Source organism: Plectropomus leopardus, chromosome 13, assembly GCF_026936395.1.
Source record: "Plectropomus leopardus strain MGB_pleo_1.0 chromosome 13, ASM2693639v1, whole genome shotgun sequence".
Lineage (NCBI taxonomy): Eukaryota > Metazoa > Chordata > Actinopteri > Perciformes > Serranidae > Plectropomus > Plectropomus leopardus.
The window spans coordinates 2,646,301-2,660,614 of NC_142188.1; the positions used below are offsets into that span (position 1 = coordinate 2,646,301).

Sequence of the window (14,314 nt, forward strand, 5' to 3'; positions counted from 1 at the left end):
GTTTATTAGAGCAACAGTTGTATAAAAAAATCTACATTAATTTTAACAACCCAATTACATCAAATATGATATCTATAAGTACAAAACAACTGATCCTGAATAAATCTCAATCACTCTGTAAAAACACATTTTTCATTCAGGCTCAATCAATAATCAGTGTTTGGAATTTTCTTTGCTGATTTATAGAGACTTTTTAGTTTTTAAATATTCTTTCTTTAATAATTAACAAAATCAACATTTAGACAAGTCGAACTACACAAAACTACCAGAATTGTATTACAAATATAGAATTGCAGGTTGAAACCATGTTTGAATATTTAAAAAAACACTGAAACCCCAAAAAATAACAACATAAATAAATAAAGAATGTAAATTTGACTCGTTTTGTTTTTGTTCGTTTCCTCGTTTACTTGATATTTTCTTTCAACAAGATAATGAGAAACAACGTTTTTGTGTTTGATATTTGGTTTATACTGAAAAACACATAAATGCTCAATAGTGTTTTTAGTTTTTTAGTTTTCCAGGTGGAACTGAACAACTGAATGAAAGTGATGAAACACGGACCATCCTCACCTGCAATAAATGATCAATAAAAATTCATTTTATACAAAATTGTAAATTATTGTGCAGAGAAATGTAGATTTATATGCGAGGTGGTGAAACTTTAAAAATATTCTCTCTGTATACCAGGCTAAATCAGGCTGACACTAAAAACAGAAAGTGTTTGAGTTTGAGTTCCTCTTATCTGGCGTTCAGCTGCTGATTGGCTGCTGCAGGCGCAGGTGTGACCTCAGGTATCCATGAAGGTTTCCTGTTGGAAAAAGGTAAAAAGTGCATTCACCAAGAGGTATGGTTGCAGTATTTATCTAGTACTTGCAGTAGTGAAGGACGCAATACCACAAAATAGTGGAAAATCAACACTACAAGAAAAAGTCATGCATATAAAATGTGGTGTAAATATTTCCATCTGAGTTTTGGGGAAGTATAAAGTACCAGAATAATCAAATGAAGTACTAGTACCTCAAATTTGTCCTTTCGAGTAGTGCAAAATTAATTTTGCAGAGGAATTGTTTGTTGCATTTTACGCACTTTTGATTCTTCAATTTTCAATAATTTTGGCTGTGTTCATGCATACAGCAGGAATTTTTTGAAGATTGTGTATTTTTGTTTAATCAGTGAATTTGCAGCTCAGCTCCTACAATAAGTCTAAAATACACTGTGGAAACTAAATAGTTACATTCAGACTGTTCAGGTCCAAAAATGCTCCATTGAAACCCATTCAAACTGACATTTTTGATCCCACAGCCATCAGAGCAGAAAAACAGGACTTGTATTATTTCTGGGTGTCATTCTGGGCTTTTGACTCTGAATTTGTCATTTTGACTATTTTACACCTGATGATGTCATTTTGACCATATTTGGCATTTTGAGGAAACACATGCTGTTTCCACTAGGTGACCTGTCACTTTGATCATCAAAAAATAGACTTTGCATGTAGTATATTGAAAATAATTCTTTTTTTTGCATCATGTTAAAAACCTGACATTCAAATGGTTAAAATTCTAAAAATTAACAAATATTTTATATTTATGATTAGGACTGATGTTGGTTAAAAAAAACTCAATGAAAGTAGAAAAGAAAATGAATGTATAATATTTTTAAAAGCTTGATTCTGAAAAGCACATTTTGTGCACAAAGTGATACAAGCGTGTGTAATATCAGCGTGGACTCTCGGGGTTAAATAAGGAGTAATGGATTACATTTTCAGCGTGGACTGTCCTGCTGTAAAGAGTTGAGTTCGGCCACTCTCCTGCTCCACTCCTCCTCTGTCAGCTCCTCCTCTTCTGCTCCCTCCTCAGCAGCCTCCTCTCCCTGATGCTCTCCTGAAATACACATGATCATGTGACAAAGAAGAAATATAAAAACACACAAAAAACAACCAGATGAAAGACAAGAAAAATCTCTAACAGACAGGAAACCTAAATTCTCTTATTTACTCTTATTTGTTTAGTGAATGTGAACTCAGCTGTGTGTGTGTGTGTGTGTGTGTGTGTGTGTGTGTGTGTGTGTGTGTGTGTGTGTGTGTGTGTGTGTGTGTGTCCTCACCGTTGCAGGTCAGAGCGGTGCACACCCAGTTTCCACAGGCACACACACACTTGTTACACTCCATCCGAGTTTCAGCGCCGTCCTCAAACACCTCGTCCTCCAGAGCGCACTCTTCGTGAGAAAAACATTCAGGCAAGAAAACAAACAAACAAAAAACAACAACAATTACACCTGAAACACAGAATCTGACTGGACTTACAATTATTTTTAATGTTTGTGTTTTGATGATATTTAAAAAAAAAAATCTGGTCCTAGAAACAATAAATGAATATTCATGGACGCTCATTTTTTGTGGTTGTGTGTGTGTGTGTGTGTGTGTGTGTGTGTGTGTGTGTTTACTTCTCTCATATGGGTGGTATGTGGGCGTCAGACAATTGATGAACTCAGTTAAACTCAGCTTCCAGTCTGCGTTTTCATCCGACAGCTCAATCAAAGCGTCGACGCACAGAGACCTGACGGACAGACAGACGGAGACAAAAAAGGAGGATTTCGGGAAAATCATCATCATCATCATCATATGAAATAAGTTAAATTTATTATTCAGCTGTTGATAACTGAGTGAATTTATGTTTTTGAAGCACATTTTCCACAGAAAATACTGTATTTTTCTGCAAACCACACACACGCGACATTTCTATGTCATTTTGTAGCATATAAGTCAAAATTTTACATTTCAGCAGCACTGTGATTAACACGTGTTTAGGTTCAGGATCAAAAAACTTTTGGTTTTGGTTAGAAAAACATCCTGTTTTGACTTAAAATCCCCTGTTTGGGGGACAATATCCCCGCTGAAAAACAGTGACGGAAACGCAGCAATGACTCATAAAAACAGCCGTGTTTCTGTTGCTCGCTGGTCTCTGCTGTCAGCAGCGTGGCAGGCGTCGCACCGAGGTGTTATCCCAGCTACAGGGAACGTTCCCACAACGCTGGCTAACGTTTCCTACAAGCTGCAATAACGTTTTGAAGAAAAACGTATTCTAATGTTCAAAGAACGTTTTAAGGACGTTTGTCATTTGTAATAATGTTTCTTTAAGGTTAAATTCTGACTAAAATGTAACGTTTTATCTGCAACATTCTGAGGATGTTTTGGTGATGCTGAAAGGTGACGAATCAGAAAATGCTCATTATAAAACGTTCCCACAATGTTACATGAGAACAAAGGAAGAACCTTTTCAAAGCAACATTCAGAAATAAACAAAACATTTTTATCATTTTTTTGATGATTAAAGAGAACTTTAAGAAGAAGATTTTGGGAACTAAAAGAAAACATGCCGCTGAAAATGTTATTAAAACATTGCATTGGTTGCATTTTAACATCATCAGAACGTCTGTAGAGCTAAAAAATAACCATCACGTATATGAGTCAGCTATATATATATGTATATATATATATATTCATATATATATATATATATTTAGCATGTGAAGGCAAAAGGGTTCATGTGAAAAAAAAGAAATAAGGTCATAAAAAAGTAATTAAAAAAAAAAACTGGATGAAATCTTATTTTCATGGAGTCTGTGGCTCCTCTAGCAGCTTTCTCTCGTTATTTATCTCAATACAATAACAATATAAAAAATATAAAAAGGAGAGAGTAAGGACCAACTACAAAATGGCCTGAAAGATACATCTGATCATTTTTTTTTGGTCATGTTTGCTTAAACTATCACTACTTCCACACAGAGGCACATGAGACAGATAGTTTAAAAATGTTTCTTCTCCCACTTTTTGCACTTTTAGCGGCATTTGCCAGAATCTGGAAAACAACCATTAAGAGCACAGAAGTCTCTAATGTCCATCGTGTCAATCACAGACTGTGGTCAAACCGTCAGAGCTGATCAAATATGAGTAAAGATTTTATTGCTGCACTCTCTCGTCTCAGATGTTTTCAGAGACGTATTGAAGTGTACTGTTTAGCTGTTTATGAGAACATTTCCTCTGTGGGATGAGATTCAGTGTTTCAGACTCAAATCTGGGTCAAGAATTTTCTTATTCTACAATGTGTGCTTTATTCTCTTTTACTTGGTGTGTGTGTGTGTGTGTGTGTGTGTGTGTGTGTGTGTGTGTGTACCTCAGCAGCATGTTGGTCTCCAGAGTGTTTGAGTACGTGATGTTGAGCGCTGTCTCGTTATGTTTTAGGAAGTTGAGGAACTCTTTGGAATCGAGCTCTGAATCCCCGTTATCGTACGTCTGCAACACACAAACAGAGTCAGGTTTTAACCCTTTAAAACCCAGATCAGCGTCAGTTTTCTTGAGCCGCCCTTAGACGCCTTTCACAAGTATTTAACCCTTTGAAACCAGAGCAAATTGGTTTGATTTCTTTCAAAAAGGCGATCACTAACTTGGCAAGAAATGTCCTGCAAACTGCAAAAAAGTTAGTAAAAGGAAATGACCTGTAAATTATCTTTTTAAGAGAGAATCATTACAGAATTATCAAATAATAAAAAATGCATTTAAAAAAATCAAGAAAACAATATTTATGAGTATTATAAATGCACATTTAAAATTAGGTTTTAAAAATATAAAATTATTATCAATTTTTTATTTGTTTTATTTAACGGTGTCATTTATTTGTTTTGCAACATTCAGGTCATTTTAATGTATTTTTTAATTAATTTTTTACAATCTTGCTAATTTTTCTGTATTTCCTCTTAAGTTGCTTATTGCCTTCGTTCCACATTTCTAAACTAAATTTAGCCAGTTCAAAGGGTTAAATATATTGCTCAGTTATTTAAATTAAATAAATAATTAAATTAGAATCAAATGTATAAAAACAGCAATAATCGAAAGGCATTGTTGTAAAAAAGTTGTGACCTTGAAGTACGTTTGCAGGAGCTGATCGGCTGACGTTAGGTTCGCCGACAGGCTGTTGGTTTCCACTTCCTCCCGAATCCACTGGATCACTTTCTCTCTCAGCCAATCACGATCAGACAGGAAACACACAACTGCAAATGAAACGTTTAATTTTACAAATTCTCTGAATATTTCTCTGTAATTCTGAGATAATGTGCAGACTTACTGGGGCTCACGTCTGTGTTTGTTGGTTTCTCTGCAAATAAAAAAAAACACGCAGAAAACTGTCACAACTCACACACACAACTTTAACTGAGTGTGTGAGTATTTGTAGTATTTAAAGTGTGTGTAAGTGTGTGTGCACTGACCCACACAGTGTCCTCGGTGCTCCACATGTATTTTGGTGTGAGTGATGCAGGCGTCTCTGTGCAGCTCGCAGTGATTTCTGTACGATCTTCCGTTGCTGCCACAAACCCAGCGCTCCGTCACGTCACACTGCTGCAGAGAAAACAGAGCGGGTCAACAGAGGCTTCCAAAAACACACACTCGCTTTATTCTACAGAAGCTCTTAACCCTTCGAAAACTGCAACATCAACTCTCTTGTGCTGTGTTCACGCGTCTTTAACATGCATTTAAACCTCTGAAACCAGAGCAAATTGATTTGATTTCTTTTGAAAGGAGAGCTAAAAAGGCAATGAGCAACTTGAAATTAGGGGAAAAGAAATTTGTGTTAAGCGAGAGAGTGAGAGAAAGACATTATTAGAAGAAGATAATATTAATGATAATGATAATAATAATAATAATAAAAATGATAAAAAATAGGAAAAGTGTTCAGAATTCACAATTTTAATTATTTTAAATATTATGAATTGTTTTATCTCTATACTTATTACTTAAAAAAAATTATTAATTTTTTTTTTTTTTTTTTTTTTTTTTTTTTACTTTTTACATTTTCTTGTCCTTTTTTGGGCCAAATTTTAGGTAATATTCAAGTAACTTCTTCCCATTTTTTTTTTAATAAATCAATCAAATTCACCCAGGTTTCAAAGGGCTGCAGGTAAAGTTCAGATTGTTTTTTAAATGGGGTTGTATGGGCCACTTACACATAGAGTATAATACACGAGTCATCTACTGCTATTGATAAAATGAATTAAAGCCACCTAAAAAAAAGCCCCAAAAAAAAACAAAAAATCAGCACGCTACATTGAGACTATTTTCTCTGCTTCCTGCCAGACTGTCTGGAAAATGTAAGCTGTTATATCTCTCTTTCAGAATTTATGCGATATGCTTGAACACGACCAAAATTATTCAAAAATTAAGATTGAAAAGAAAAAGTAAAAGTGAAAAGTGTGTCGGGGGTTTGTAGTTTTTACCTGCAGACAGCGACAGACTGGTTCTCCTCTGTCAGTCGACACACACTCTCGTCCAGCACCGCAAGAAGTCCGCGCACACACTGACTGATCCTAAAACACACACGCACACACACAAACACACATTTTCATGGTATTTCTGTTATGAAAAGAGGTGAGAAGAAGTGTGTGTTTCAGACTCCAGATGGTGACCTTTAACCTCTCACTGAGGGAGACCCGCGCCGTTTTGAATGACAATGACTCTCCACACACACACACACACACACACACACACACACACACACACACACACACACACACACACACACACAATTACTGAGGCAGCTGGACGGCGCCACGGATCATTTTGATTTTGCTTTTTTTCAAAAAGTCATATTTTTTGTGCTTCAGCCGTCACTCATGTCAGTTTCAGTAAACTTTATTGTCATCACAGCAGGATCCAGCTTCAATATGTTTTGAAGTGAAAATAAATTTTAACATGTATTTAATCTGAATCATCCATTAGAGAAAAGAATATGCACACAAATGTTTTTATACTTAATGTTGCATATATTTTCGACTTTTTATTGTGAAATATTTATTACCTCTATTTCTTCGACAGCATAGAAAAAGCGTCAGCAACTTATGCTAAAAAATTACATTTTATAAAAAGAAATCTGGAGTCAATGTTTGGTCAATGGTATGAAACTTTCTTATCAATTCATATATTAAATCTGAATTTTTGATTACATGTAAGTGTAATATTGTATTAATGTTAACTGCTGTCCATGTAGAGTGACCTAAATTAAACATAAAAATATACATAAAAATATATAATATCGAAAATATATTTAAAAAATAAAATAATATCTAAAAATGAAATAAAACATAAAAATAAAATAATATTTCAAAATAAAGAAAGAAACTGGAAACAGCTGTCAACTTCCTCTATAAACGCTCTTAGGATTAAAATGCATCCATCTTTCTGTAGCTTCCATGTTATTCCCACTTAAAGCACATAACGTTTGAAGAACGACTTTCCGAGTCGGAGTCTACGACCTTCTGACATCACATGACACAAGTCTGCAGTAATGTTCACTTCCTGTACATAATAACAATACACACTTCAAGATTACACACATAGATTCTCTAAAACAGATGTTAACATTCAAATTCCACACATTCCTCTGTGTACACACACACACACACACACACACACACACACACACACACACACACACACACACACACACACGTTTGATCTTGTAAAGACCCTCTGTGACATGATCCTTAACTTTAATCATCATAACTACACGTCTGACCCCGAAATTAAGCTCAGCCTGACCTGAATCCTGCAACTAAACGCCTCACAGAAGAAGAGGAAACTGGACAAGAAGTCGTCACTTTCCAAAAATATTCAATTAAAAAAGAAAAAAACCTCTTCACTCGGATTCAAATTGTTCCACGCAAAGATGCTCAACAGCACGCACACACACAGACACAGACACACACACACACACACACACGCACGCACGCATACACACACAAACACACACAATAGATACATCTGTCGCCTCCAGCTGACATCTGCTGCAGCACAAACCTGCTGTTAGCAGACAGCTGATGGAGCAAAACACACACACACGCATGCACACACACACACGCAGACACACACACACACACACAACACACACACACACACGCACACACACACACTGCAGTGGTGTCTATTCCTCCTCCTCGTTTTGGATCTCAGCGTCTCTCCGTCCTCTGCCCTCGTCCTCCGTCACTCTCACTTTTCATAAGTCTTTTTATTCTCATCATTTTTTCCTTCTTAACTTGTCATTTTTTCTCTCTTCATCTCTACTTTGTCAGGTTTGTTTCTGTTCTAGTGAATCTTAAACTCAAACTTCCAAAAAATAATCTTAAAATGTACTGAAAATGCAACATGTGTTTTTTATGCTATTTTTGTGTCTAATTGTGCAGCTGCAGCAACACAGTTTGACTACAAGATCATTAATAAGTATTTGTTTTCTCTAAGTAATACTAAATCATTTACTGCAGGATTTCATTTTTTTCTTTTCTTAAACATTATTTTTTACATGAACATTTACATCTGACGTGTCAGCTACTGATCTTATATGTCTACTTTGTATTTTTGACCAAAACGTCATTTAGATGCATTTTCTCTTGGTAATAAAAAATAATTTACTGCAGGATTTGAAAAGTTTGGGGTTTTTTTTCTTTGGCTACTCATTTAATCTTTTCTTTTTAAGTCTTTTTTTTATTTTTCGGAAACATTTGCTTTATTTTCATTTTTGATAGAAATACCTTTTGTTCAAGTGTGAGATGGAAATATAAAATATTGTGCACTATAAACAAAAATGCAAAACAGTATAACAGTATATATGTAAACAGTATATATTTACAGATTATTTACATTTATATAGTTTAGTAACAAAACTGAAGCTGCGGTCCAAATCACATAGCTTTATTTTATACTTTTAGTACAGTCATCACAAACTATATTGATGCATGCAGTTTGCACACAATGAAGACGTATGATTTTGTCATAGTATTGCACCTTGAACTTTGACCCTCTTGGTTATGTATTTGTTACCATGGAGACAAAACGGCCGCAGAGGAAACGAAGCATCACACAGCAGAGCGTTTAAACCAGAATAACAGCTGGAGGGTCTGAGGTTAGACATGAGCTGCTGACAGCCGTAATCACACACATACCTGAGGACCTGCTCACCTCACTCAGTGTGTGTGTGCAGCTTGTTTGTTCGTTTTAGTTTTTAGGGCAAAGTTTCACTGCACACACACACACACACACACACACACACACACACACACACACACACAGACTGTTTTTCGTGCAGTCAGGGGTCAGCATCAGTCTTTCCTGAGTCACTACCTCTGACGGATTTACACCAGTCTTTGAGCAGAGTAAAAAATTGGAAATGTCATCGCTTGAAATGTGTTTTGACCCTGAGCTCTGAGTCGTCAGGTTACCTGGGAGCTATTTTGTGTTTTCAGCCTTTTAACTTAACATTTAACTCCTGTTTTCATGTAAGTGTAGCTGCTCAGAAATGCAGAAAAAAAGATATTATAGCAACTTGCATATCAACGTCCAGGGACTAATTTAATGGTCACATTACAGCAATTAATTATAATCCACATTTATACACATTATAATAAAAAAACAAAAAAAAAGTAGTTTACCTTTGCCAGAGGAGAGGAGGAGACGGGAGGAGAGGAGAGGAACAATGGCAGCAACAGCAGCACAGAGATGGTCAACATCTGGAGAGGAGAGGAGGAAAGGAGAAGAGAGGAGAGGAGAGGAGAGGAGAGGAGAGGAGAGGAGAGGAGAGGAGGAGACAAGAAGAGAGGAGAGGAGTGGAGGAGAGGAGAGGAGAGGAGAGGAGAGGAGAGGAGAGGAGAGGAGAGGAGAGGAGGAATGAGAGGAGGAGAAAATACATTTTTAAAAAAGGTTAAAAGAAAATCACCAGAAAATAAGACAAAAAATTCCCCAAAAATAAGCACAAGTTAAAAGTTAAAACAAAACAAGTTAAAATAAAAATAAAAAAAGAAAATTACCTGAATACAGTCCTAAAAAATATTAAATTAAATGATCAACTTTTTTTTCTTTAATACAGTTAAAAAATATAGTTACATTATTTAAAAAAAGAGAGTAAATAAAAAGAGTAAAACAAGAAAACAAACAATTTTAAATTATCTAATATAAGGCAAATATTCACAATTATAACAACAGTTAGTTGTATCATTAGTAGTATTATTACTACTTTTAGAACCACCAATAATAATAATAATAATAATAAATATAATAATAATAATATTAAAGAAACCATACCGTGCCATTCAGTATTAAACAGACACAGTTAGGAGTCAGTCACTTTAAAGTAGCTGATCAGCTGTCAAAAGTAATCAATGAACCGTTCAGTCAGTCAGTCAGGTGGTAAATTCATATCCAAATCTCCAAACAGTCAGTACTGATCCATTTAAAAGACGAGTTTACATCCAGCACACGATCAGTGAAACCGACTGCTTCAATCTGCAGAGAAACAACGTCTGAGGTACAAAAGGAGGGAGCAGCAGGAGGAGGAGGAGGAGGAGGAGGAGGGATGCTGGGAGAAAGGAGACCAGCTGTCCAGAGTCACACACACACAAAAAACTCTGAAACACACACACACACACACACACACACACACACACACACACACACACACACACACACACACACAGATGAGCTGTCTTCCTGAAGAATGACAGGTTAAAGGCACACGACCAGCCGACATGTTCAGACAGCGTTTCACAGCTGAGAGAAGAGACGAAGGTGAAGTTATTAATCGTCTGACTGACACAAAAAAAACCCCGAAACAATAATTTGACCGACTTACAAAACTCCTCGGCATGTTTGCACATGTTTAAAACAGGGCTCAAAAGATCCTAAAACACAGACTAACTGCCAAAGTGGATGTTTTAATCTGTTACAGAGTGACGACAGGATGCACGAAAAGTTCACCATCACCACACGTTTGGGTTTACCCAAGATTCAAGATTCAAGATTCAAGATTCAAGATTTATTCGTTGTAAATGAATAAATACCCCGACAACATGACAGCTCCCCAAATGTTTAACTTTTCGGTCTGTATCGCCCCCTGGTGTCTGACTGCTGTATACGTCATAAAGCCCGCCCCTCGATGTCAGTAAATGGGACATAGGCCAAACTAAAAACTCAAAGTACACCCCAAATAAATGTTTCCAAACGATGGTTTCTGTCACTGAAGGTAGTTCTCATCACTCTGATGTTTGTCCAAGTGTTTGTTTTTATAAGTTTGGTTTTAATGAGTAATTAAATCAAACAAAAAGAGGGCTTATCCGCCATGATTGACAGCTGCGACAGCCAATCCATGCGCTCGCATTCATACAATACACTTTATTGTCCAGATAATGCCTCCACACTGACAAGAATAATCACGCCATGACATTAGAAACACAACAGCCTGGACAAAAACACCAGACATGCAACTGCACAGTTACACTTAATACAAATTGTGCACACGACACCTGTTGCACACGCCCAGTTAAAAAAAAAAAATGAAAAAAAATGTATTGCACTCACCCAGTAATACAAACACCATGAGACTTTATAACACACAGTTCTCAGACAGCATTATTATTCAGTGGAGCTGCTCGTGATTGGTGGGATGGGTGTGTGTCTGATGCAAATTAAAAAAATGCACTGCAGGAACTGAACGATGTCATCAGCAAAAGAAAAAAAACTTTGTTCAAACTTTTTTCGTAATGTCCTCCCGATCGTCATACACCTTTTGTCCTCTGCAGTCATTCTGACCCCGCCCTGTTTTCACTGTTATTTAAAGCATATTGTAGAAATTGTCAACCAATTCTGTGTTACACCTTTAGTCTTACTTCAGTTTCACCCATTAACACATTTTTCCCTTCGTTTTGGAATTTAGGGCCAACAGACCATAAGTATGAAAACATATTTTGACTGCAAAAGATTTAATTTGGGGTCAGAATGGGTTTAAAAAAATGACTCATAAATCTACCTTGTACCTTCTAGCTTCATGAGTCGCTCTTACTCTGGCCTCCAAAAACTCAGCTCTCACAGAGACACAAACCAGGTGATCCAACCTCAAACTTAACCCAAATATCCCAAAGTCCTGTTCCTGAATTGATAATAAAACCAGTTACAATCGTCAAACAGGGTGCCTCAGTGCGTTCCTTCTCTCATGGATAAACAGTAACTGCTTTTGTTTTATTTTGCCAAGTTCAAGTTAAAAGTTGTTCCTGAATTTGTGTTTTCATTTCTCTGGTTTGAGTCAGCTGTGTGTGAGAGGAGGTGTGGAGGTGCAGATAAACCCACCCGCCTGGTGTGCGCCGCAACACGGATGGAGCACTTCCTAAAAATAGAACAGCGAGGTCAGCCGGAGCAAGTGCACAGCTTTCACTGTGTGTGTGTGTGTGTGTGTGTGTGTGTGTGTGTGAGAAAGTGTGTGTGTGAAAGTGTGTGTGTGGGGGCTCTTTTAAGGAAAGGCATGTTATGAACTTAATGCAAGATGATAACAGAGGTGCGATACGTGCAAAGGCACATTAAAATGTGCGCACACGCACACACACACACACACACACACACTTAGAGGAGGTGTGGGAGCAGGAGAGGAGATGATGACAGAAGCTAAATGTCTCTTCACACTCTTTTCGTGTCTCTACATAACTGAATCTTTCTGATTCTTTCAGAACAGAACAAGATATGATCCATTATTAGTCCAATAACACACACACACACACACACACACACACACACACACACACACACACACACACACACACACATACAGACTTAATGACATTATTAATTAATGTTTTCATTGCTATTTAATCTATTATTTTTCATACAAATTTGCAACCCACTCTCTTGCTCATTAAGGTTGCAAAAACACAACAGTTCTCCTTTTAAGGTGATTATATATTAAAGAAAACACACTTGTTATATCATATCATATTTCTGCTGAAATAGCCTCCTAATCTGGACCTAAAAACACATCTGACTCTTAAAGTTTTTTTGCTGTCAGAAACAATGACCTAAATGGGACTGAAAATAATGTGTAAATAATAATGATGTATGTATAAATAATGTAAAAATAAGTATTGACGTATAAAATGTACAAAACATCCAAGCTGACGTCATCAAACTGCTTTAAATGGTGATTTTACAAGAAAAGCAAATAATCTTTTCCCAAACGTTTGATTTGGTAACATTTTGCTCAATAAATAACATAAATATGTATAAAACAAAACAAAATCAGTTTATTGACTATGATTTAAGCAAAGCATCATGATATTAATCCCCCGTTTTTTTTTAACCCTGCAGACTTGATACAAAAATAAATAAATCGCTGTGTGACTGCTCCGCTTTGAATAAAAAAGTCATGAGTTCGAGAAGTATTTTTGTCCAAATTAAGAAAAATATCTTTCTGAGAATCTACAGCTTTCTGGCTTTAATTGGCCTCATTTAACCCTTTAAACCCTGAACAATAAGCTCGATTTCTTTAACAGACATGTGAAGAAGGTTTTGAGCAACAAAAGAAGAAATGACCCAGAAATGATTAAAAGTTAAGAGAAAATTTCCAGAAAATTTGCAAAAAGGGAAAGTAAAAAAAAAAACATACAGGGAAATTACCTGTAAAAATGTTAAAATAATATAGAAATGTATTTCAGTAACACAATTTTAAATATATCATTATAATTAATATATATCTACTTCACTTTATATTTTTCCCTTTTTAAAATAATTTCATTTTAATTTTTTAAAATAATTTTCCTTCTCTATCTCTCACTCTCTTCCAGGTAATTTTTCCCTTTCACTTTTTAGTAATTTCTTGTCATTTGCAGGATTTTTTTTTTTGTTGCAAAGCTGCTTATTGCATTGCTTCTTTTCTTTATTTTTGAAAGAAAAAAACAATTTGCTCAGGATTCAAAGGTTTTAACTGAAGGCGCCTGCACAAGAAAAACAATGTCAATGTCAAAGAGTTAATCCAGACGAGAGGAGGGTGACTGCGTTCATCTTAAATTAATGTGCCAGAATGTAATTTTGTTTTACATTTCAAAGAAGTGGGACTGAATGGCATCAGTGTCACGTTAAAGCAGCAGCGTGAAATTACATCAATTCCTCACATCAAATAAAATAAAGTTGTTTTCGTATTGTTGTGAAGCATCATGTCACCAAGTGTCACATGGTGTAACCGCTGTTTCACATAATCCGAGGGGGGGTCCGCGCCTAATTACACACACACACACACACACACACACACACACACACACACACACACACACACACACACACACACACACACACCCACACACACACACACACACACACACACACACACACACACACACACACTCGCCCCGAGGAAACCAGATTGCATTTGACACTGTCACAAGTTCTCTGTGAGCCGCCACAAATATTTCATGCTAATCAAAGAAGCCTAAAGCATTTGAAACCTCTTAACCCTTT

At 36.2% G+C, this 14,314-nt stretch overlaps 1 protein-coding gene across 3 annotated transcripts in view; it reads right to left on the reverse strand.

Moving 5' to 3' along the window:
• LOC121966032 (follistatin-related protein 1-like) overlaps window positions 1-14,314 on the reverse strand; it is a 25,118-nt gene continuing 10,804 nt past the window's right edge. For 2 of the 3 annotated variants that reach the window (XM_088086851.1, XM_088086850.1), the window contains 10 exons: window positions 9,475-9,552; window positions 6,271-6,360; window positions 5,266-5,395; window positions 5,124-5,153; window positions 4,919-5,049; window positions 4,176-4,294; window positions 2,446-2,558; window positions 2,107-2,217; window positions 1,761-1,883; window positions 1-811 (listed from right to left, as the gene is read on the reverse strand). In XM_088086851.1, the coding sequence (XP_087942977.1) occupies window positions 1,765-1,883; window positions 2,107-2,217; window positions 2,446-2,558; window positions 4,176-4,294; window positions 4,919-5,049; window positions 5,124-5,153; window positions 5,266-5,395; window positions 6,271-6,360; window positions 9,475-9,552 (921 nt within the window). In that variant the 3' untranslated portion in view covers window positions 1-811; window positions 1,761-1,764. Of the gene's footprint in view, window positions 812-1,760; window positions 1,884-2,106; window positions 2,218-2,445; window positions 2,559-4,175; window positions 4,295-4,918; window positions 5,050-5,123; window positions 5,154-5,265; window positions 5,396-6,270; window positions 6,361-9,474; window positions 9,553-10,123; window positions 10,505-14,314 lie in introns of those variants that run through there. The other variant, XM_088086852.1, reaches the window with a different exon arrangement.